At 38.0% G+C, this 26,637-nt stretch overlaps 1 protein-coding gene across 1 annotated transcript; it reads left to right on the top strand.

Moving 5' to 3' along the window:
• The first annotated feature begins 347 nt into the window (after positions 1 to 347).
• Positions 348 to 6,242, top strand: ZIC4 (Zic family member 4). Its single transcript, XM_024214835.1, has 2 exons — positions 348 to 1,539; positions 5,803 to 6,242. Exons 1-2 carry the CDS (start codon positions 348 to 350, stop codon positions 6,240 to 6,242), a joined length of 1,632 nt encoding a protein of 543 aa, XP_024070603.1.
• Positions 6,243 to 26,637: the final 20,395 nt, after the last annotated feature.

The raw sequence follows: 26,637 nt of genomic DNA, 5'->3' as shown, positions 1-26,637 counted from the left end.
AGTCTGAAGCCGGACCTGTCATCGCTGACGTCAGCGAGCAGGCGGTGGCCAATCAGAGCGCGCGGTGATTGTTTCGCTCTCTGGGCTGGCGCCGTGTCCATGAATTTCTATTCAGCAGCCTCCCAGCGTCCTGCTGCTGCCTCTCAAGCGTATAGGATTCCACGTAGGCATTAAAAGGGGGGGAGGGAACAGGAAAACAAAAAAACAAAAACAAAAACCAAACCAGCCCCAGCCCCTCTCCTCCCCTCCCCCCCCCAAAAAAAACTTTGGGGGGAAAAAGTTTCGCCTCTCTCTGTCTCTGTCTCTCTCCTCCCCGCTGTCAGGTGACTTTTTAGAATTAGAAGCTAATGAGCGTGGATGCTTTGGGGAGCCCAGTGATGGACCCTGCTGCACTCTCCAAACGGAACACGGCGCTGAGATTAGTACACTTGGCAGGGGCTCATCACCACCATCATCATCTCCACCCCCCTCAGAGCATGACAGGCTTCCCGGGCATCGCCGGGCATCCCCACTCAGTGGCTCCCACGCACCCTGGGGAGTACGCCGCGGAATCTCGCCTAGGGCCGAGTCCATTCCGGCCTGAACACATGGGGCACCACCACCACCATCATCATCATCATCCTCACCACCCTGCGGCCCTTAAACTCAGCCCTGCCCCTCATCCTCATCCTCACCACCAGTACCACCACCACCACCACCACCATCATCATATGGCAGGCCAAGCTGAGGTGGTCTCTAGTCAAACAGGAACGTTTGGCCCGGCGCAGTCAACAGCAGTCCCTTACCCAGTGTCTCGCACAGCCCAGGCTATTTCAGCAGGTAGGGACTTCTTAATACGCAGAGATCTGACAGCTCCAGTCATGCCAGGGCTAACTGAGCAACACACTGCTACAAGTTCTCACCACGGAATGTTTGTCTCAACAACAGGTAGCTACCCCGGACACCATGGTCACCACCACTCAGAAGCTGGGAATCATTCTCTGTTCTCTGGACTCCATGAGCAGCCTCCCCATGCAACTCCAGGTGGCCATCTAAACGGACAGATAAGACTGGGGTTACCTGGAGAAATGTACGCCAGGTCTGAACATTTCACTCAAGTACCAGCCTCCAGGACCGATCCTTTTGCTGCTTCCTCGCTTCATAGCTACGGTGGCATGAATCTGAACGTGAATCTGGCTCCACACCACGGCCCTGGTGCTTTCTTTCGTTACATGAGGCAGCCCATCAAACAGGAACTCATCTGTAAATGGATTGAGTTGGACCAGACTCCCAAAAAATTATGCTCGAAAACTTTCACCACAATGCACGAGCTGGTGACTCATGTCACAGTGGAGCATGTTGGAGGACCCGAGCAGTCCAATCACATATGTTTCTGGGAAGAGTGTCCAAGAGAGGGGAAACCTTTCAAAGCCAAATATAAACTTGTAAATCACATCAGAGTCCACACAGGTGAAAAACCCTTCCCCTGCCCTTTCCCAGGCTGTGGGAAAGTGTTTGCTAGATCAGAAAATCTCAAAATACACAAAAGAACTCACACAGGTCAGTATTGAAAGCTATCCTTAATTTCTTTATTTTGTTCAGCGTCCTCTTTAAGTAGTGTATCGTTATGGAGAATGAATGCACACCAAATAATTATTTTAATTACATTCTTAGATTTCTTTGCTTTTTTCTCCATTTGCAAAATGAATAAATCTCAGAATTTATGTATAGAAATTCTAAAGCTTAAATACACTGATATAATGTTTGTTCATCTATATCTTTATAAATACTGAGAGATATGAATACTACACGTCTATTCACACAGGCTGGGAATTTTTTTTCTCTGGCAGTTTAAAGTAGTTGGGGAAAACGAAATCATTGTGCAAGCTCACAAATTAAAAGTGAACAATAGAAATTACAGCTTGTCTAGTCAGTTTTGACTGATGTCGCTGAGATGCTGCTGCCTCTAACATTGTGAGAATAACACAGCTGCAACCTTTTCGTTCAACAGTTTTGTTTTGGTCAGATGGAGTTTTTAATGTTTGAGCTGAATAACAGTGACATTTTTAATGAACATTACCATCTAAGGTCTCTGTGCATTTGCAAATGTGGGGAGCTGAAAGTTTTTATTCTAGGGAGGGAAAATAGTATTGTTTCGGCCTGTACATTTTGAAATGTCATTCGCAGAACTGCTAAGTGAAATTAGGACATATGTCAGAAACATCTGTTAGTCCTAGTTCACAGAAAGGAAAGTAACTCGATGGAAGATTTTGCAAAGCGATGTTTGAACTCTTCCGGCCAGAAAGGCATCTATAATTAATGAAATTGCACGTAGAAAGTTTTCACACTTACAGAAGCAGCCTGTGAAGTTGTATTAATTAGTTTAGCAGCCGGTGTTTGTAGTCTCTGGCGCTGCCTTTTTTCTGAAGAAGAAGATAAGAAATAAGCCCTTTTCGGAAAATTAAATCTGTTCCAGTATAGGGTTTTTCACCTTCCACGCCCTCCTGTACAGCCTTATGCACTGCTAGGGAAACTACATAATCCTATTGTAAGATCTGTTTACAGCCAAACGATTTTTTTCACCCTCCAGTTCATAAAACTCCCCCTCCCCCACGGTCGGTGTTTGCCTTGACCCTGGTGCAGTTGCATTTTTGTGCTACAGCTCAACAAGGTACAATATGCGTGAGAAATATACTAATTTTGTATCAATGCATTTTAAATATAGCGCAGTAATTTTACAGTAGCCATCGCTATTAACATAGTATTTTTCCACAGCTCGTTTTAAATATATATTCTAACGTTTTATTAGTCTAATAGTCTTTCGATAATTTATTTTTTAAGTAAAAAAGACCCCACATAATATAAATGATACCCTAAGCCATCTTCTTGTTAGTTCAGAACAGGTAGAACCATTAAATAAGATAGCTCATCCCTTAATTACAGTGTTTTTCTTAAGTAAACAAACTTTTACTGCTCTTTAACGGCCTCGCTGTTTGAAGTCTGTGAAGCAGAAAATGGTTAAATTCTTAGGGAAATTGACCTACATCAGGGAAGCAGGTTGAGAGTATAACAGGAATCGTAGGTTTGGATTTATTAAACATAATTTCGTGCGTACATACTTTTCACTTTAACTTTCCCAATGACTAATTGCTGCATTCTGAAAAATCCTGCAGGGCCTTTACGGTTGCGTCGTTTCTATTAAACACCCAGAAGTTGTCAAAAACAAAATGTTTCTGAAATCGTAATAGAACTTTGTACAAATTATTCATGAAGACAATTCTGAATTCAACAGGAAAATAATTGCCTTCTCAAATATTAATGACTGCATTTCCCTGAGTCTGGGAAACGGGTGGATTTCTTGCGTTTTGGGGATTTGCACGATTAAATTATATTTATTATCTGATTTATAACAACAGCGAACAGGTAGGGATGGAAGGAATTCATGTTCCTGTCCTTTAAGCAGTCTAGGAACAATAGTGAAAAGTGTGAGGTTGGAAACTATTCCCAGCGACACACATGCATTTTAACTTTTAATTGATGGAGGTGCTATTCACAATTTTATGCTACTCCCTTCCCCCGTGAGGATTTTGTAAATACCTTAATCCACTCTCAGAGTTGGGGGATTATATCAAAATCTCCAAGAAGCTGAATGTCACTGAACAGTTTTCACAGCTACAAGTGTGGTTTTAAAATGGCGGTTTAGACTCTTGGCTTCTCGTTAGCCTTTATAACTTTTTACATGTAGCCTTCCAAATGCAGGACGTTTTAAATGGTCTTTTCCTGAAGTATAAATATTTACACATAGGAAAACCTTCTCTTTAGAAGGGACCACTTAAAAAATATTCGCATTGCTGCTAGTTATTGAGGCATTCAAAGAATGCAAACCAGACAGATGAGAAAACGTTGCCCTTTTCAATCTCTAAGTCGATATCTGATTGTACGAAAAAGGCTATTTAATTACTATATCAGAGAGGTTAAGCGAAGTTAAACATTTTTCAACACTTGAGAAATGAGGAAGCAGCCCAATTTTACCTGAATGTAACTCACTTTGCACAATCACGATGTTTATGAGGATGGCTTTCCCTGGGGTCTCCTAACTTACTGCTTGCTTGTACTACACTAATATCCTTGATTTGTTGTCGCAGCTCAAGATGCTGAAGGTCAAACTGTTTCCTTACGTGAATCTGTAGTTCGAATATATACTTAAATGTAGAGCGAGAAAATATTTTGTTGCAGGACCTGAGTTGCACCATTTCGTCAGTGATCTTGTTTTTTAGAACTTGTTTATTATTATGCCAGATATTTGCTAGTTTGCTATTCAAATGTTAGTGCTACCGTATGTGAGAGATCGTGCTCGATTATTGACTTTAAAGTCACTGAAAGAGACTTACTTTAAATATGGAGCTTTCCTCCGCCCACTCTTATAAAGTGCATTTGCATTAAATATTTACAATACTGATATTTAATGTATTAAAGGACGATTTTGTGTCAAAAAGGAAATATAATCAAGGTTGCGTCATTCATAAATTAGTAATTACAACATCCAAAAATATTGATACATGCTAAGTCCTCTTGCCCAAGTACGGCAAGATGGTGTGCACAGTGGCTTTGTCTGAGCATCCAATCCAAATAAGTTCAGAGTTATATTTTGGGGCTTCTTTTGTAAGCTAATATAATTTTCTGTTATTTAAAAAAAAACACCAATATTCCCATACCTCGGGTAATAGAAAGTTCGTGCTCCTTTTGCGTACACGTTTTGCAGTTGTGTATTATCAGGTAGAATAATTTATGGAGAAGTAATATAATTTAATGCTGAAACTGTCTTTGGCGCATTTCCTTGAAAGCACGCCTCATATATCATACGCTATACTTAGTATAGAAAACCCTAGGTTAACCTCTCGCAGTACTCAGCCAACATGATTGTATTTCTAAACACGTATATGATGTTTCTGATATTGCCATCAAATTTAATCCTGGTTTAAATTTCCTCCATTACTGCATATGGTTGTACGGTGAAAGAGTTTTACCCTAACAACAGCAACTGGGCACTGGCCTAGTCACTTTCACATTGAAGCTACGTCATATTGGCTCTCACAGTCAGCCTGCTTTTAAGACGGCTCTGTTCTTTAAACCTGGCAAGATAACATGCAGTAAAAAAATCAATCTATATTCATAAACGCTAGCTATGATCGTAGTCAATATAAAATATACTGTAGCAGCTGGGATTTAGCAAAGCCATGAGCAAAATTTCCACGTGCACCTCTGGGAGTGTGAGAAATGAACTTAATGTAATTTCTGGCCACTCCTGTGCACAACACTGAATTGTGGCTGACAGAGCACACATTGTTTACATGTAGCCTGCAACTGCACTTGGGCTCTACCTTACCCGACTTCTTTGTGGCTTGCACAAATCCCACTTTAACAAACAATTTAGACTAAGGGGGAAAGGACAACTATGAATTGGTGTTTCGGTGAAAATTGTGTGTGTGTGTGTGAGAGAGAGAGAGAGAGAGAGAGAGAGAGAGAGAGAGAGAGAAAGAATGGAAACTTGGAAAAATAATGTAAGATTCAGGTTTAAAAATATTTGCACCTATGCTAAATTCTATTCGCATATATTGCTCAGATCGTTTTTTAAAGCACACCTCTTTATTTGTCTGTACAATGAAATGGGAGATTAGTGTAGAGGGGCTATTTGGAAGGTTTAAATCACAGGGGCATGCTGAGGGATTTCATGTTTTAAAACCCTAAGGAACCCCTTTTCTCCTCCCCCAACACTACCACCCATTTTACTAATGTATGTACTCGTTAATTGCATTCTTTCAGGAGAAAAACCATTCAAATGTGAATTCGAAGGCTGTGACAGACGATTTGCCAACAGCAGTGACAGGAAGAAGCACTCTCACGTGCACACCAGCGACAAACCCTACAACTGCAAAGTGAGAGGCTGCGACAAGTCCTACACCCACCCCAGTTCCTTGAGGAAACACATGAAAGTGCACTGCAAATCCCCTCCTCCGAGTTCAGGCTACGAGTCCTCCACACCTTCCCTGGTGTCTCCCTCCTCGGACTCCGGCCGGGACCCTCCTGCTTCCTGTTCTCACGCAGAGCCAGTAGCATCGTCGCAAACTGCAGCTAACCTGAGCGAATGGTACGTGTGTCAGAGCTCGGGGGCCAGTGGCATCCCAACTCCTCCCAGTAACTCTCCGTCACCTAACCCGGGAGAGGCTTCTTACACGAACTGTGAGCCCAGGCCCAATTATTAGAAATAAATCAATAAACAGATAGCTCACACGGTCTGCAGTCTGGATCTCATCGAATGGTCTCCTCTTGTTACTCTGCTACCTTTGCGATGCAGAACCACTGTACCAAGACTGCCACAGTAGAGGGAACAATCTTATGCGAGGGGATCATAGATAATGTGAGCACCGCACACGGGGAATAAAAAAAGAGATAGAGGCGCTGCCCTGGCACATGGCCTCTGAAGAGAAGATACATTGTAAAATAAATTAAACAGGTCTCTGTTACAAACTGCATTTATGGTACCAAGCACACGCGAAGGCAACTTCAGTCAGTCCGCATTGCTTTTTGCATCCTTATACACACTCCTCTGGTCGTCTGGTTCTAATATGTTTACAAACTCATCGATTTTAAACATCTTGTGTATTAACGAACCAAAGTGTTTTAATTCGGATTTCTAGCTGTACAGGTTTTATTGTCGATGGTATCTCGTGATAGAGGTTTACTGACAGTTTTGTTAGCCCACTATTCTCTCTCTCTCTGTTTATCTCTCTCCCTTTCTCTCTCTCTCTCTCTGTGTATATATATACACACGCACACACACACACACACACTATTATTTGTTACCGAATTGTATGAAATCGATCAATTAAATTATTTGATTAAGTAACCAATGCAGCGGACATCTCTGTAAAGAATCTCAATCCTTTTTCCTGGTGCAGTATATTCCCCCTCCCAGTTGTCACTAATTATAATAATAATAAAATGGCCCAAGGGTGGCTTAGTGATTAATTGTCCATTTTAGTTTACACTAGTAATGACTTTTAATACATAAACATATTTCCCTCTCTCCCCACCCCTTGAAAGTGTCATTCCTGTTGAATTGTGGGGTTTTGTGATTTCTTGGGAGGACGAAAATCCGTGTTCTTGCGCTGGGGGGTGGGAGTGAACTGTTATGGGTGACGTCATTGTGCTGAATCCATAGGAGCTGGGACTATCCAAAAGGACTTGTGAGTTGTCAATTTCTCTGAATGAATCATGTAAAATCAGTGCTGGTCTTGTCTACAGCGCACAACATTTGTCTTGTAATAATAATAATAAATTTTGTAAAAACAAAATAAAATGGTTTTAGAATGTTCATCTTATCTAAGACCCTAAAACTATAATCTCCCCGAACCCACATGATTCACTCCTAGGGATAAAAATAATACTGTTTTTTGGTTGTTGTTTTTTTTGGCACTGAGTAACTTGAAACTGCCTACAGGTAAAATTTTAGTTCATTCATTCATTCATTCATTCATTCATTCATTCATTATGTTTAAAAATACCACATAGCGTAGGCAAATAAACAATACGATTTCCTGAAAGTGGTTTCTATGGCGTGCTAAATGCAGACAGAGTGGCTGATCTAGTCATTCTTTTTCAAATTTTGCGCAAAATCCCCTACAAACTGTTCAGTCAGATAACGGGTTAGTGTTACCTGGCCCCACGGGAAAAAAAAAAAGGACAGTTGTGAAAGAAATCAACAACCTAATCATCATCCTTCTGGTGCATCTTTATTTTCTTCCAAAGCCACTAACTTCTACGTATTTGAACCTACACAACTTTGTTCGGATGCTGCTTGTTAATTTAGCAAGCCTTGCAAACAATGGAAACACGATACATAAACATGTATACAGATATACCTAATGAATTAGCTAGGCAAATTAAAAAATAAACTATTGTAGTTATCAACAATATAAACTATAAGACGATTGTTCCCAACTGACTATTCAAACCATGAAACGTATAGCGTGGAAATTAAAAGGTATGGAAGCCATCTGCGAAAGGAGAGGGTGTTTCCATCTTGTCTTGAGATCTGTTTATTTCTTTATTTCTTTATTTACATAAGTGTTTGGATGTGAAGGCTAATCACCTTTAATTTTTCATTTGCTTGTTACAGATGTCTACCCCGTTGCTCTCAAGGTAATCTAGACAGACGCAGCTGAAAGCCTGAATCTTATGCCTTAGACATCAAAGAAAGCTCGCACAAAGAAGTATTTCTTCGCAAGGGTGAATCTTCATGGTAAGTTAGGATTTCTATGGCAATAGGCAAGTCATACTTAAATAGTGAAAGGCAAAGTCTGGAGCCCGTCCAGACTTTTCATTAAGGACATAATATTTACGTCTAACAGGCCCTTTTTCTTGTGTATACAAGTATATATTTTTGTTTGACGCGAACTAAATCATTTTCATTTAATTTCCGGTAAACAAAACCCACGCGAATGGGCACTTGTTCCAGATCATAATAAAAATGGATAAGAATGTCAGGAAGAAAAGGCCCGCTTGAACCGTCGCGTCAGCTCACTTTTGTTTCTGCTTTCTGCCTTGGTCAGAGAATGCGTTTGGGATTTGATGGCGAGTTTCTAAAGGCAAGGAAATGGTTTTTAAGGGGGAAAAGAAAAGGAGAAAGGTCTAATCAAGCTCGGGTTGTTCAAAGGGTCTGATTTTGGGGTTGAAAGTGTGAGTTTTATGGTGCATCAACATGCCACGTTAGGATCGCTATGGTAATGAGGAGACCAATAGCAAGCGGCCTTCAAAGGAGGCACACTCCATTTGAGACAGTCTATTAAGATACATTTGCACTGACCTTTGGTTTCATGCTAGCTTAATACAGTCAATCTGCTCTTCGTCAGAAATATACTTCCTCCGCCTAGTACACTTTAACAGACTGTTTTTGTTTGCTTTCACTCTAAGGTGGGGTTTGGTATGGTAGTTTTGCACTGAAGTCATTATACCAAAAGGAGGGACTGCCAATAAAGGGCATGTACATAATCTGAGTTAGTGCTAACTCTCTTCAGAACATGAGCATTTCTAACCAGCTGACACATTTTTTTTCAGAATCCAGACGATCAAACATTCCCATTCAAAAATGTCTCCAGTGTAAAAAAAAATATTGTGTGTCCTCCTCCCCCACCCTTCCCCAGTCCCCAGACAGTGAAGTTAGGATGGGGAATTAAAGGGACACTTGAGCTTTCTTAGTCTAATGGTGTAAGGTGTATCTAGCAAGGTAAATAAGAACCTTTGGATCATATCATTATTCCCTGAAAAATAAATAGGGAAAAGGCCTGACTAGAAGCTGTTGTGGAGGAAGTCCCCAGCCCAAGGGGACACTGATAGCGGCAGGTTTGGAAAGTGGAAAGTGCTTGAAGGGATGAAGAACTTGACATCCGCATGGCTGAGGCCATGGCCGATGGGTTATGGTCCCGGGAAAGTTAGAAGTCCTGTTCCAGTAATTGTCTTGTTGTTTATTTTATCCAAGTACCCTAGTGAATAGGGGAAAAATAAACACGACGAAAAAATTCAAACAGTTGAGTCGTCTTTAGTGCCAGCCCTTGTGATTGAATAAAAAGGATGGTCCAATTTCTATTGAGCTGAGAAATCTTTGAAGTGGGAGTTATTATCTGAGAAATTCCTGCTTGTCGTCCTAACAACGCTGATGAAACGTAAAAGGTTCTTTGTCAGCGATTTGTTCTCCTTTCTGTCAAACTCACCCTGCCCGTTAGCTTTAAACCGTTTCTAAAGAGATAAAATCGAACTTTTAAAGATAACTTTAGGGGCCGGGAGGATACAGAAAATGGCAAACTATCTAATCATATGTATATACATACATACGTATGTGTATGTGTCTATGTGTATCTCTGTGTATAGATATATATATAGGTATATGTATGTCCTGACTGCTCTATAGTTCTCAGTTTTAAACGATGTCCATTTCTGCATTTTATCTCCTGAACTTTTCTGTCCAATAAATTATTCCTACACATTTGCTGCATGGAATGCAATTCTTGTGAAAAGGCAGAAATGCAGTGTTTCATTAACACTAGTCTGTAACCAGCAAGCGTTTTCTTTCCAGTATAATGAATGCAACAGCATACACTTAAGAGTAAAGGCTTTGATAATTTTAACATTCGGGATACCTATTAAGCATGTATATACTGCAATGTACCGAAATTGTTACGCATTAAAACCGATGGCTTCCATATGTTTCCATGTTTTATTGTCAGTAAGTGTAAAGATAGTCAAACTGCATCTCTTTGTATCTTCATTTTATAAGCGTCACAGTGTGCGATTATATAATGACCTTATCAAGGTTTATTTGGGCGTTTTAAATTTTGAGATCATTAAATACTTTTTTTTGTAAAAAGAATCCCCTGAAGTTGTAACTCATCAGTGTACTTTTATTTTAGCTGCTACAGAATGCTGTGAGCCCAATCCTGTGTAATTCTAATAATTCTCATTGATATAAATGGGAGTTTGCCTAAGTAAAGACTGAGCAAAACTGCAGTGAAGTGGGTCCTTTTTTATTAATTGAAGATTCTCTCTTTTTTATGTTTAAGGGAAAATATAATGATCACAAATGTATCGTAAAATGTAACTCGTCAAAACAATTAAAATGTTGGAATATTATATATCTTTCCAGACTCTCTATCATCTATGTTTTCCTTTCAGCACACGTTTAGTGATGAAGTAATTTTTAAAATATTATTTTAAATTTGTTAAGTAATTGGATTATTTTTACAGTAAATAAAGTATCAATTCTGTCATTTATTTACAAATATGTACTTAAAATGTTCTTTGTATCAGTTATACAGCGCCATTTATAAAAGACACTATGTATACATCTTTTTCTTTCTTTCCATTATAAATTTGGGTTAAATAGCAATTGCAGACACCCTACTAAATTAATATATAATCGATCAGCGAGGTATAGTTTCTATTGGTTTCTAATATAGCTTCAAGCTAATTATTTTAGTTTTAATGGAAATTATATTTTTTTTATAAAAACTCTTTGACTAGACTCTTAAGATAGTATTCTTTACACCTGAAACTTCAAGACGAGCTATAATAAATTGTACCTTAAATATTGACAGAGGGTCAGAGGGAGAATTCAAAAACTTGTATAATTAAGTTCCTTATAATTAAACTCGTCTTCTTTTCTTTATCTCCGTTGATTATTATTACAACTGCATATAGACTCCTTCAAAATTATTTCTTAATTTTGGATTTCATTAATATGCTTGAAAATAACAAATGGTTAAAAATTAGGGTCCTACCACAAAAAATGCTGTTTCTAACTATCGATGATGAATGCATTCTTTTATTCAGAGAAATCCCTGCACAACATGGAATCATTGTTACACTTGCGCTTTTTATAAGCTTCCTCAAGAGAAAGTGGACCACCTTTTACTGAGTTGAAATTAGTTAATCATTTAAAGTAATTTAAAGGTAAGTTGTTTTGCTATGCATATCCCATAAACTGAATTTCGTACGTTGCAGAGTTTAGCACCTCTTGAGGATTCTCGGAGTTTTTTAAACTTGACATTTTAAATCTTATTCTTCCAGTTATGAATGAAGCATCACTCCTATGCGAACACCGTAGCTGTCCTCGTGCCGCTTATTGAGTGGTGCGCATGCGCATTGGCTTATCTTTTAAGCAAAACTTTAAAGAAGTTGCCTAACACATAGATGACATACAGTTGGCTTTCTGTGGTAGGAATGTTGTCAATAAATAATACCTTTGAATATGGAGAAAAAGAAAGAAAGAAAGAAAGAAAGAAAGAAAGAAAGAAAGAAAGAAAGAAAGACAATTTACTGATTTTAAAAGATGACAAAATTGGCACAAAAAGAAAAAAGAGGGCTAACAGTACATGCTAATTAAAGTATACAAATCTATGGGCTATAATGACTGAGCGAAGACATGTAGTTATTACAGTTGACTGTAGTCAACAAGGGATGGAATGTCCCCTTAGACAACATGGTGAGAGACGTGTGGGCATTATTAGTGGTCCTTTTATAGACATTGCCTTTTCTTTCTCAGTGCTGACAAACCATTTTGGAGGGATTCATCCCCTGTTGCTTCCTATCATCGATCCCCATGCAAGCTCCTGCATTGTGCAAGTGCATTAATTAAAGACCATTCATTTAACAAAAGAACGTTTGTATGTTAGGAAAATGAAGATTAGAAATATGAATCAGTAAACTAAATAAACTAAGACCATAGTTTCCATACATATATCACTTAGATGAAGGGACAGGAAAACTAGGTTCTGCATACTGTTAAATACACTTCATTTAACCCCACGGAGCTGTCCATAAATATTGGTTCAGTGATCATTTTGTCTCTTTGGAACATCGCACTTAAATGTATTACAATTAAAAAGATGGTTTTTAAGTGTATTTATAACTGTTAGGTTTACGCATCAAATTACTTAACCCTCAGCTCACAGGTATCCAGTCAAACATTTAAGTGAAGTCTTTATGCCCGTCTCTTACATGTCTATCGTTCTGAATGCTGCCAGCCTATGAAGAATAGTTTAGACATGACAGATATGTCAGTACTTTCCCCACTGACACAGTACCATCTTTGGACAGTATGTGCATTTTGTAAAGCGATCGCTGTTGCATGATTGTCCTCTACATTATACAGAAGTAGGTGTCTGAAATATATCAAATCTATATACATTACCCACACGTTATTCTTTGAATTTATGTCAGTGCAGCAAGTGCCATGAATACCACATGGCCGGAAGCCCACTTTCAATCTGATCCATTCTCATTATATTTTGCAAGCTGAAAAAAAATCAACATGGTTCAGCAAAACGCGTGGTAGGCTGTGAAGCTGATCACGACAGAAGTCTGAATTGTTGTGCAAACGTAAAATAAAAATGATAAGAAATCGATTATTATGTTTATGTGTGAAGGGAGTCGGGTTCCCAATGTCACCAACATGACTTGTGAAGAGGCACCAGCTTTACTGAACCTCTGGGCCATATGTTGGTTTATTTGCACCCCACATCTTTTTTAGGATGTTGTATGCTGAATAGCATACCTAGGGTATAAATTAAAGTGCATTAAAATAAATGAACAAGAAAAAAGACTATATGTATCTTAAGTCTAAACATATTTAAAGACCAAACAAAAGCACATTGTTCCCATGATTATAATGGGGCCTGTTAACCAATTAAAACTTTTTGTCAAAAGTCCCAGTTTCTATAGTTGAATGAAACATTAGTAGTTTTTCTTGTGGATGGTTTAAAAGCTTTGCGGAATTAAACCAGAAGGACAATATTCACAGTAATAACAACACGTTACCTAAGGGTTGTAAGCATTATGGCAACAGTTTATGGAAACAGTTTTGGTGCATGACTGAATTGTTTCAACCTCTTAGACGCATAAAACTAAATCTGTGTCAGGAAGTGATCTTACACGTCTTGTTTGTATTGTCCAGCAATATTTATCTACTGTAAATTTAGAGTAAGCTATTGCAAAAGTAAATATTAGCGTCAGACAGGTTTTACTATAATTGGGACAATCCTCATTACTTGTATTAAAATACATTTCGAGTGTATTTCCTCTTTTTATGAGGCAACATTTTTAGTAAAAAATACCAATTTCAGATTATTTTAATGCAACTATTACCAACAAGATCATGTCATTAGTAAGTCATATTATGGTTTTGGACCATTTTATTTGTAATGTGCACTATACATTGACTTCAAAAGTTATAATTATGGAATATAGGCTTAGCAAACCTAAAAAAGTGCGATCAGTCTAGTAACATATAAAAACTGAATCCTTCATATATGCTTTGTTAGGTAAACATTTGTTTCTAAAATAAGCCATGTAAGAATTTAGCACAATCTCTAAACAACAATTTCCGTTCATGTAGTAATTAATGGTTAACAACACATCCTGATTATATTCCAAGATTCCACTGACGTTGACTGCCTTTCTAGAAGACCAAGCATCTCAGGTCCCAGTCCTTATAAAATGACAACCTATAGATCAGATTTTATATACCTGACAGCTCCGACAGGTTAAAAACAATGTTTACGAAAGTCAAAATACTCTAAAACTTTTGATCAGTCATACAGCTTCAGTATTTGTTTGAACTATATGTTTCTATGTTCATTATAAAGGCATTAGAGCAGAAATGAAAACTCTCTGTATTAAAACATTTAGCTTCTTAACATGTGTTTTTGTTAGCTTTTATCACAAATGTTGCTTTTTGTTAATTTTTTAAAAATAGATATGATATAACATAAAGATAAAAATTACATGATATAACATTTGAATTGTGTTATATTATGTAATTATGGGGAGGAATGGAAGGCTTGAGTACTGAAGTGTTAAATAAAATGGTTAAATCTGGAGTTTCACAAAGGAAATTTTTGTTCTCTACATCTGAGGATATTTCAGTCTTTTTCAAATAGTTGATAAAATTGAGGCTCTCTAGCAAAAATTGCTGCAAAAACCTTAGGTAAGAAAGGAACCAAGAGTCAGTTGATTTTTATTGTCCAAAAAATAGGACAACTTTAAAAAAATGTTGTAGAAATACAGAGACTCCTTTAAGTGTGAAATATCATTTCATTGTAAATAGTCAAAAAAGAGTCGGTAATCCAACTTCCGGAAACTGTTCTGAATTATTTCAGCAGACTCTTTTAAAAGGGGATTAGCAGGGCTTTAGGGGCAAAATCCTTCTGTTTTATTCAATCTCTGATTTTATGTTATAATTACTAGATGTAAAGACTCTTGAATTAGTATGCAGCAGTCGTCCAGACATTATGCAGGTGCTATTCTAATCATTCAGCTTTTTAATTAAGGAACGAGGTAAGAAAACAGAATCATAAAAACACTTTTGTGAGAGCTGAGAAAATTGTGAGCGACTGCATGAATAAAGCCTTTATACCTTATCCTGACAGGTCAGACACCAATTGCCTGACTTACGACCTTTTCTTGATGAAACAATGGTTAACAGCTTTCTCACCTTGTTCCCATTATAGCCTTTATTCTTATATAGAATTTATGGAAATGCCCATAAAATGCTTATATTAAAAGGGAGGGCGGGGAAGGTATTGCGATTATTATTGATACGTATCCTATTAAACGATACTTTATCTCTGATAGTTCTGAAATGGGTGCTCAGAATATTTGTATACAAAAGGGTCACACTCATTCACGAAACTTTTGCCAGATCATAAGATTTTAATGTTTAAAATTAATATATACAAGAAGAAAAACTTTATGGAATAACAATCCAGCAAGGCTAACTGACTGCTCGACTAAGAGGGAAATCCAAAAGTCTTCTCTGTTCAATCCACCAATATGTATAACAACACTTGATGTCACAATAAAAACTTAGACCTTTTGTGGTTTTTCGTTTGTTTGTTTTTTTAATTTCTTTTCTTCCTCCCTCCCCCTCCCTGGCACAGACTTTGCTGCATCACGTGTATTAACATATGAATGAAACAAACAGAGCCAATGCATTTAAGGTAATACCTATGCACTGTTCTTGCCTGATTATCTTTTTATGGAAAGTTGCATTAACTAATGACATTTACATAAATATGAATAATTATTAAGTTGGAGTTTCTGCTTTGATAGTGGAAGGATTCTTCTTAAGAGTCTGGATTTCAACCCAAATCTTTGCTAGCACCAATCTTCCTGACAGATTACATACACTGTGTGCAGATAGGGAGAAGGAGAAAGGGTGTGTGTGTGTGTGCCACATTTATATTGTTTTCTTTATTCAAATGTGAAACTTTTCTCCTATGTCCCTCTTTTATCTTCCCCCCAGACCTCCAGTTCTGAACAGAGTTCAGTGGTTGTAAATGATAGGTTCCCAAAGAATCAATCCGCACTCCTCTAGTACTTTGCAGAGAACAATGCAAGTATTAGGATATCAGCAGCACTCGAAATGATCACGCGTTAAATTATTTTGCTTTCACGGATGAGGAGGCTTTTTTCCAATGTAAATCAAGCGCTTTAGTTATTAAGTCTGAACACTAATCTCCAACAACCTTTACATAATGTGGCAGAATGTGCCACACCACTTCGCACCTGCACTCTGAATAGAGGCGCCTTTTCAATGTAAGACACGCTTGTTGCCCTTCTGTTCCAAAGGAGTTGTCTGAATAAGTCAAGCTTTTTGAATACCCATACTCGCTTTCTCTTTCTCCTTTGATCACAGAAAATGTCTTCTAATTTGTCCTTTTTCATTGTAACAACGTTTTCAAGTCTCTTTTTATTTTCCAAACCACATATTTATAAAGAACATAAATCGCCCAAGAAAACAAAAGTTCCTTCCTAGCCAACTGGCCAAGTAGCCCATGATCACTTTGTTCTTCAGAAAAAGTTCTTGCAAAGACTGTTGCTTCTTGAGTTTGTTCTAAACAAATGCTTAACTTTTTGACATAATACTCGGAGATAAACATATTTGCTTCCATTAAAATTAAGGCCATTTGTATTTGACTTTTGTAGCTGTTCGCTGCTATCAACAGACGTCTCTGGGGAGCTGCATTTAAATAGTTATGCATCAGCAATAAATGGAGTATAAAACGTATCAATCTTGTACATGTTAGGCATACATGGCATTTTAACCTACCTGTTATAACTGCGGGAACGTTAGGCTTTTTTGAGTAAATAAGTCACATCATGGCAAAACCTGTTTTATAGAGTGGTGTTTTTTGCATGAATTAATTAATATCGGAGCAGTCTCTACTAACGGCCTTCGAATATAATTTACTCTAACTTGTAAATGTTAATGGGAAGCAGAACCGCATAATTTCTAAAAATCCCGCAAATTTTCTAGAACCCCATATTTTTCCACGGAGGAGATGGACATTGCTCTGCTATTGAACTAAGAATGGGAAGGGGGGCTGAGGGATAGGCGGGGTTAATTTATGGACATTAACAATATTTTACTTGCACGTTTGTTCTTTCTATATGGCTACTGCAAACCACAGCTTCAGCCTTGTGCAATTTAAACCTGAACACGTGCAGTGTGTTCTGTATCTGATATACCACAGCCAAACATTCCCAAGGAAACATGATGCATTTTATCTGTGTGTCTCATAAAAAGCAATGGTTTAACAAAACTTATATTAAACTGACTTCTTTGTATGCTATGCCTTAGAGGCTGAGCTAGAAGTTTTTCACTCCTATTTCTAACATATGAGTTGGAGGGAGAGTTTTAGTGCATCTATCGATTATTATTAATTAGCACGTTAATCAACTTTTTAATCTTAGCCAACAGCTGCCATCGCATTTCTGATAGAACTATAATCCCCAAGTAAATTTAGGCATATTTGCAGCCAGCGCATCATAATACCATTTCCCCCCTTTCTGATGGGTTTTCTCAAACACCAAGAGGTTATTTTATTACATTACCGTGGGCTCAGGGTAAAAAAACTAACAAAATCCTCTAATACAGTTTAAAACACTTTGATGTCTTGCCAGGAACACACTTCCTTCAAGAGACAAGTCAACATTTGTTTTTCACATTAAATGGCGTTTAGTTGCCACTGAAAAAATGATGCTAAAGGACCACTTTTTAATTCGATGTATAACAACCGCGGGGGTCTAAGAGAAAATAACGGCGAAAGCTATAGACACAAATAACTAAATTACCAAAACGTTAGTATATCTCCTAGGTTCATTAATATGTAACAGACTCCCCAGTTAATCTCCAAAAGCCAGTGTTCCCCCTCTAAAATAGCACTCTGGGACGAATTGTACAGCAGATCAATCACTGCTAATGCAGTAAGGTTTACTGCAAGGAGGGGGGAAGCTATTTACACCTTCAAATAGAAGCTTTTGAGATTTAAGAGTAAGGGTCATACATCACCAAGAATAAATGATTATGAATTGGTAAACGCGCCCTGCAGCCATTAGCTATGCGACACGATTTATCATTTCTCTGTGTTTTTCTTTTTAAAATCATCTGGCTATTTGGAAAGAAAAGCATGACACACACACACACACACACAAAAACCCAACCCCAAAACACCGCGGGAAAGTTTGTTTTTGAATATACTATATGTCATCAAAAATGGTTCTTCACATATAAACGGGGTCACTTATGAATTGCTTAACAGAAAACAATGGAGCCCTTTCATTGTACCCATTATTACTAACCGATTGGTTTGCCCACTAGAGTTGACACATCAGAAGCATTTATTTTTTAACCTTAATTATAAGTTACTAACTTGTGAATTTCATAAACAATCAATTAAGTCATGACAATGATTTTTTTCTTCCTTGCTTCCTCTTTTCCTCTCTCATCACTTTCATAGGAATTTAAAGTAAATGTAACTTTTTGCCATTTTTCAACTGTTGACAGCTGTTAACCTACAAATTCACAAATGTGCCATTGAAGGACTGCACCCAAAAAGACCTTTACGTGACACATGGTAACACACGTTTTGTGTGTAATATAAGAGAATACACATTACATAAGAATTCCATGACAGGAAAAGGTGAGGGCTCACTCCGGGCTGTGATTGAAAATAATGCACTGCTTATCAGGCTATAGAAAATGACCTAATTTTGTGATGAGATTTGTGAGGTTTGTTTGTCTGTTTATTGAAATGACTTCAAAATGCTAAGGAAACCTAAGGTAGAGTTTCTTTTAGGAGGTCCTCAAGGCGGTGGGGGTGCTGTTCATCAAATAAAGTAAGTAAATACGTATTGGTAGGAATGCAACCATATATTTTTCAGAGGATGTAACAGTCAGTGATACTACTGTCCCCCTGTATAAATACGGTCAGGTCCTGGCCTTCCTACAGCAGCACCGACCCTTCCGAATTTTGGGCTACAGAAAAAGAACTAACCTCAACTGGAATTTGTTTAAGGTCTGGTTGCTAAAATAACTGAAAACTACATGTCAGCTTCATCTCTTGCCCATACGCTCCAATTTCCCACAGGAGCGGAGTGTATGTGCATTGGGATCATTCCAGCTTTCTTCATTTCTAATGTTTATATTGCCATAAGGAAAAGTGTACAACAGTGAGGTAAAAGTGGAATCACCTGCTGACTACTCCTTTGAAATATCAATTCACAAAAAAATGGACAAGAAATGTCAATAGTTTTCCCCCCTCCTGGAATTCTGAAGTTGGATGGCAGTTTAGCAATGCAAACATGCAGACGTACCTCTTTGGAAGGAAGCCCTTATAAACTTTGAAATCACTTCAGTTACTTAAGTTTTTATAAGACCTCTGGGAGAAAGACGTGCTAGATATTTACAGTCAGAAGGACTCAGAGGTAAAATATAAGGTTCCCTAAACTGCTACATACTGCTATCCCATAAATCGGATTTCAATTGTGACAAGTGCCTGTTTTCTTAGGGTAAGAGATTTAATATGTCTGGTGAAAAAGGGTTTGTGGCAGTAAGTCTCACAGTAGGTAATCAACTCTGCCAGGGGTCTTGTACAGAAACTTCTAACACGCACTACTGAAATATTTGCAAGATTTTGGAATAAAACAACCTTATAGATCTGAGAAATAGTTGAGATTCCTGTTTTATTTTACAAGCTTGTTATAGGTGCATTTCTCCAAAGGGCACTCTTTATGCAAATAGAAGAGAAAAAAAACCAAGTAAGATGTTCTGTGGAATGCTGGAATCCTTTACAAAACGTAGCTTCATAAATTATTGTTTATTGGGTGTCTTTGAATATACGACATAAAGTTTCATGCTATATGTTTTCAAATCTTTACTGATAATGTTACAATTTCTTGTTCAAGGTTTTGAAAAAAGCCCCAAATCTGGAGCCATAACATTTGCTGGAAGAAAATATGAATCTTTAATCCTGATATTTCGATGTTTCTGTGTCTTTTGTTGTTTTTAACGATAACGAGCAAATATCTATTGTTTGCTAAACTGTAAAATAACGATGATATAAATATCACACAGAGATAATTTAACAGGCCAAATCAGAAAAAAATATAATACATTCGCGATTAATGAATATTACTGCATTCTGACTGAAGGCCCAATCCTACTCCACTTGAAATCAATGGCAAAACTCCCATTGACTTCAATGGGGGCAGGATAAGCCTTTAAATGACAAGGGGGAGGATGGGATTGTGTGGAAATATCACTAATATTTTTCATGAATTAATAGAAAGAGCGAGATGGTGGTGGTAGGATCATCCAGTCCTTGCTCAAACACAATTCCCATTGAAGTTTCCACTTCTCATCCCTAATACACATACACAGGTCCTGTCAACACGAGGGAAAATTTTTACTGGGAATAATGCCCAAGTAAGGACTGCAGGGTCCACATTCTTCCTCCTCCCCCATTCATTCAGTAGTAATACAATAATGTTTACTGTCTCTCTCAGAGAGACAGAGGGAGTGAACTAACTGGGTCAAGTCCTGTTTCCTTTACTCACTTCAGTGGTCCCACTGAAGTCATGCAGGGTAAGTTGTGGCCCACAAAATGTGGGTTATATTAAAAATTGATTACAAAAAGCCTCTCCTCTTAAAGAAAATACCCAACCTGCCTGTAGTGTTCAGGAAAAAATGCTATTAGCTGATTTCAGTCATCTGGAAAAGACGAAATTGTTTCCTTGGATATATAATGCTGCACTTCCAGTTCGAAGTAGTATCCATTTCCTCTTTATTACATCATTCTGCATTTCATTTCTATGCTTTTATATTTTACTGCTGCTCCTTTCCCCTGTAAAATATTCTTTTCGAAATAATTTTTGCCTGTGCAAGCCACAGAAAGTCTCTGAAGATCCATAATGCTATTATTTATCTGACTTTTTGTGCCTCCAAGTGCTGTATACATTATATAATTGCTTTAAAATGTTTTCATAAATTACTTTCAGAAATGTGTCATAGTAAATTACCTTTGTAATAAAATGTAAAAAATGCAAATGGCTGTTGTCTTTATTACGTTTTAAACCATTGGTTTATCTGCACTATTTCACTTGTCAGTTGCACAATATGTTGTATTAAGGGAAAGCACAGTTTGATAACAGATAGATGGAACCTCGTGTGTAATCTAGCAGGCACGTACAGTTTGGGTCATTTCCTCATCTCCCGCAGAAAAGACATTATCCCTCTCATATTTACATACTTTTCAATATTTGTCAAACAATCATAAATTATAAATTAATGAAATGTTCGACAGTCTTCAGAGATCAGACTAATGAAGACATTTACCTTTTTGGTGATTTGGAGTCTCATCTTTGTAAGTTTAATGACATTTAGACTCTCACGGTTTATTAGGCTTTATTAGATTTGTCCTTCACTCCTGCTGTCATTCAGATGTCTCTGCATAAACATCACCTGCTTCAGGTACAAGAACAAATCGACTTTTTTTTCCCCAGGAAACTTTAAACAGGAACACCACCATCTCTACATTTTAAGAGTGAACGTAGTGTTCTGTTGAAAAGCTGACTGGGACATATTTTTTTATTGATTTATTTCATGATCTCTACCCTAAAAGGGTTTTAAAACATTTTACCTGGGCAGCTATTGTCATGCATGATTTACAGTTACTGCAATGTGATTTATAACTACAATCTACTCTAATAAATAGAACTATCTGACTTGTTGAGGGTTTTGGAAAATCACTCCCAGAAAACATTATTCAGCTGAGTTTTTAAATAACCTTCTGAAGTAAGGAAACCACAATGACTCCACTTCTAATAGACTCTAAGACAAGCAAATAAGTAGAAGTCATCCCAAACTTATTTGACCTTATTCAGTCTCTTGTTGCTCCTATATTAACTAAGGCCCTGGTGAAAAGATTTAGAATAATTTTATCTAATGGGCTTAGCATGAGAAAATGGTGTTCTTTAAACTAGGTGGCTTTTGATTCTCTAAAGCACTAGCATTACTGCAGAAGCTTCTGAGCATCAGACCTTAACAAGCTTCCCTATGTAAACGTTTAATGCACTTGAATACATTCTGATGGATGGCTACCTATCTTTCCAATAAAATTATGGATGACAAATTATGTTCACTGCAGAAAGGTCACTTGATCATCACGGTCTACGTTTGGCTTCTGATGCCAACAGTAAATCATACCTAACAGAGGCAAACATTGTGAGCCAGCATGGTGGGAGAGTCTGTTCTGGCGCCATCTTATTTTTAACAAAGACATTGAACTCGCCAACGAGTCCGGTCAGAGTTGTCGTAATCGAGTTTTGTAATTTCACTACTCAGTTTGCAGATTTCAGGAGCATGTGTCGGGACACCATATCCACTCCAGGATCCCACCCACCGGGGAGATCAAGGGGGCCTTCTTGAACCCAGACACTTCTCTTTCGTGTGATGCCCAGATCTCAGTGCATTGACTGGATTGAAATCCAGTGAACACCTCCCCCATTCAATTATTAATTCCTTATTGGTCTGCAAGTGAACCACATCTTCCTGCGTGGACATACGTTGTGTCAAAAATAGTGAGCGGGATCAAATCCACTCCCTCGAGCAGAGTTGACAGCTCTGCAGATCGAGGGTGGGATGGGAGTTTGATGGCATCAGGGAACTCCAAACCCTCAGTCTGGGGCATGGACTGTGTGTTAGCCCCTGCGCTTTAGGAAACATACATCCGGTATAAGCCTCGGCCCATTGAAGTACACGCTAAGAACCTATAAAACTGTTTGCAGAGACTTCCAAATATTTCCAAACAACGTTTTTTAAAAACACAATGGAGAGTTATTAAAGCGCTTGTTGGTAAAGTGAGCATGTGTTCTGCAATCATCAAAAATTGATATGTACCGCCAGTAAAGTAATTATGCACCATCCTGAGGATACGAGAACAGTACATTGTTAATCCACTTGCACACCCGTTGACTTGCAGCATCAGGCTGCAAATAGCTTAATTAAGTCATACACGTGGACTATAACCATATTGTTACATTGCATTATGCACACTATATCTCAATTTATTGGGACAATTAATGCTAGTAATAGACCTCGGGCAAAAAATATTAACTGCAGAGCACTAAAGTTGCATGTTACTGACATTTGCAGTATAGGGAATAAAAACTACAAGTCAGAGCTTCCACATAACTGGAGAGGAGCTTAACCGCCCTCCCCCCCGACCCCCCTCCATACACACATACACTCCATAAGTCTCTAGCAGGCACTGGGTAATCTTTGGTGGAAAGATCATTACAATGGACACTACCTATTATAGTCCCGACTAAAGAAAGACTCCTCTAGGGAGTTTTGACTCCTTAATGATCGGGCCCGATATTATGGTGAGTCCTTAGCACGAAAGATCACAAAAAAGATCTCTGAGCACTTTTGAGGTTGGTTAAATATGCTAAATGAGCGAGGATATTTTTAACATACTTTTAAACAAAGAAGTCAAATATTGATCAATGAACCCTCTATTTTTGTACATAATCGTGAATTTGATCAAATTCTGTTTACCTTTGTTCCCATGTAAGCAGACGCCCCCCAAAAGATGTAGATTAACACATTTGATAGTGTAACCATACTGATGTTGTAACTATACTGTAAGTCCTGAACCGTAAGGTACCTGAGGACATATAAGAAAACGACTTTAAATATAAATAACACATTATGTGCAACCCTAAAATAACACATACGTCTGACTTACTGTAGAAGTTGATTAAGACTTGTTGATATTTATGAGAGGGGTAGCCGTGTTAGTCTGAATCTGTAAAAAGCAACAGAGGGTCCTGTGGCACCTTTAAGACTAACAGAAGTATTGGAGCATAAGCTTTCGTGGGTGAAAGTCTTGCGTCTGATGAAGTGGGCATTCACCCACGAAAGCTTATGCTACAATACTTCTGTTAGTCTTAAAGGTTTCACAGGACCCTCTGTTGCTTTTTGCTTGTTGATATTGTCAGTTAGAAGATACTCTTCTTTAAAGTAACAGGAAAAATGAAGGAATTATATACAAGAACGTGATTTTGAGAAGGATCAGTAACTTGTACCTTTAAGCTAGCAATAATTCCTTCGAACCACATTGGAAATCATTATTCTGCAATCCTTTGGTTGCTACTTGGATAAGACTCCTCCTGACTGTAAAGAAAGCTTCGACTGAGTAAGGACGGAGCGAGAAATTCAGATTTCAATCCAGTATTGACGCTTTGTTTTTATACAACACCTCTCATGACAGGCTCTCAAAGAGCTACGCACAAGTGGGTAGCATTATTAGCCCATTGTTCTAGATAAGTAAACGGGGACACCGCAAAGTTAGGTGACTTGACCAAGGTAATATGAGGCTGAGTGAGGGGTGGAACCTACTCAGCTTAGTTCCACTCCATTGCTAGACTATTGTACTTATCGTTTGCATAAGAAAGTCGCAGTTTTACTTAATACATGTGCGTATGTGTCTATGTCTGGGTGTCTGTAATAGGTGTGTGTGTGTGTGTGTGTGTGTGTGTGTGTGTGCTAGGATTTTATTCACCTGGAGCGCTTTCTATATATACACATTTTCTGGAATGCCATTCAGAATTAAACAGATATTATTTTCGGGAAGACAGCTATTCATTTGGATTTATTTAACTACCTGTTCAAAGTTTTCTAAACTTCTCGCGATCTGAACTAACTGATGTTTCCTGCGAACCTGAAAATGGAGCTCTCTGTTCATTCCAATTAATTTTTATTAAATATAACCGGCTTTTGGAAAACATAGTCCATTAGCAAAGGAAAGTGAATTCCCAGCATCGTAGCATCTCTGATTATACGGGTTCCCCAAACATTTCTGGACTAGGCTGTACAATAGGTAACGAAGTTTGCACTGAATTTCTTGCCTACAGATCATTAAATAAGGTACAGTTGCCGAATGAAGAGAAAAAAAATGATTAGGACTCAGCATCGGTTTGTAAAGGAAGAAAACGTGTTTGTAGCAACATCCAAATATACTTAACATTAATCACAGCGAACGTGCATGTTTATTATTCCGAATGGCAACTTGTTTAGAGGATTTCACCTGGCGGCTGGGCTAGGTGTTCGCCAAAGGGACAGGACGTTCTGATTACACCGGAGCTGAGTTTTCACGTTTTGTTCCTTCTCGCCAGACACTTTTATTCACTCTTAGTTCCAAACTTTTTCTAATAAAACACCCTCACGAATAATCATTGCACAATGATTCCTCGTTCAGACCATCATTATCGCTTTCATCATCATTTACAACAACTGTTAAAGAGCAAGTCCCCCATAGTCCGGGTATTGGTCATTAGGAACGTGTAAAGTGAGTTCGTTCTTCCTCACGTATTGATTGTGTGACAGTGATCAAGTGACACCCACCCCTTTCCATTAACTTATCCCAATCTTTCAAATGCGACCCCCGATTTTTCTTATTCTTTTTCGTTTCATGGTTTGCAACGTTAACTGAATGTAAGATTAAAACTATTAATAGAATTGGAGAAGATCCAATTTCATGGAAACATTCAAACTATCCAGCTTCACTTTTCTTTTTCAATAATATTTACCTGACTGATATGGATCATTTTAATGAATAACTAAGAAAACGGAGAGTCTTTATTGTTTAAAAGGAAAACACAGTGTGCATCATACACACACCTACAGGCACCTCAGATAAAAGATAAGCAAACCAACAACACATGGATTAAACGAAAATGCAAAGAAGTGTTGCAAATTTTGTCGTGGGGCAAGCATTCTTTAGGTGGCATTAGCGGGTAGATGGACATGTTGACAAGAAATCAAATCACATGATTTTCTTTATGGAATACAAATCCTCTGCATTAGCATTTAAAATGACTGCAATGTCGTTCATACTGCAAAACAGGACCTGCAGGAATTAGTTTAGAGGTGATGAAAACAATGTATTCGTTTAGAAACAGGTGACTATAACTTGAATTTAGTTAAGAAATGGAACGTGTAGTAACATGTACTACTAGACAGGCTCGGGTTATTATAGTTGCACGTTAGACACATTTTTACTTGTGTCATGTATGAACTATTTATTCGGCTAAACACTACAGCATGGCACTTAGTGTGATTGGCAGAGTATTCTCAACAGAAACCTCAGGTGCGTTAGGTGCCTCGCCACATGCTTAGGTAAATTGACCTATCAATGCCTAGTCCTTGACCTTGGGTGAGAAGTGTTTCATATCTTCACCTAGCTCTGATCTGTCCTTCCCGGTGGCTAAATGTGTCAGATTGTGCCAAATTACCAGCAACAATTGAGTGGAGCTTCGCAGTCTCACTCAATGTAGAATCACTTGAAGAAGAGGGCAGAGGTGAAGGTCATTAGCCTTCCCTACCACGTTATCCTGCTGTAGATTTACTTAGCTTCCCTTTATTATGAACCATAATTGTTTTCAGTAACATGAATAAGTTTATTATAGACACGAGGTAAAGAAATCACAAAGAAAGAAAGAATTGTGAACAACTTTGTTTTATTCTTGCATTGTTAGTTACCGGTATCTAGGAAATTACTCTCCTATCTCTGTAAAAAAACAACGCCTGGATGCAGACATTTCCAGGAGACCAAGGGCATCAAAAGCTTCATTCTGTTATCAAAGCAGGTGACACTATTTTAGATAAAGTACAAGGAGACAAAATTCCGCCCTCACTTATAGTCAGTACAACTTTCTTTAAGTCAATCATGAACTTGCGGTTCCACTGAAATCAATGGGGTT

The sequence above is a fragment of the Terrapene carolina genome, unplaced genomic scaffold (genome assembly GCF_002925995.2).
Source record: "Terrapene carolina triunguis isolate 2854851 unplaced genomic scaffold, T_m_triunguis-2.0 Scaffold88, whole genome shotgun sequence".
Lineage (NCBI taxonomy): Eukaryota > Metazoa > Chordata > Testudines > Emydidae > Terrapene > Terrapene triunguis.
This window is presented reverse-complemented; position numbering and strand designations above follow the sequence as displayed.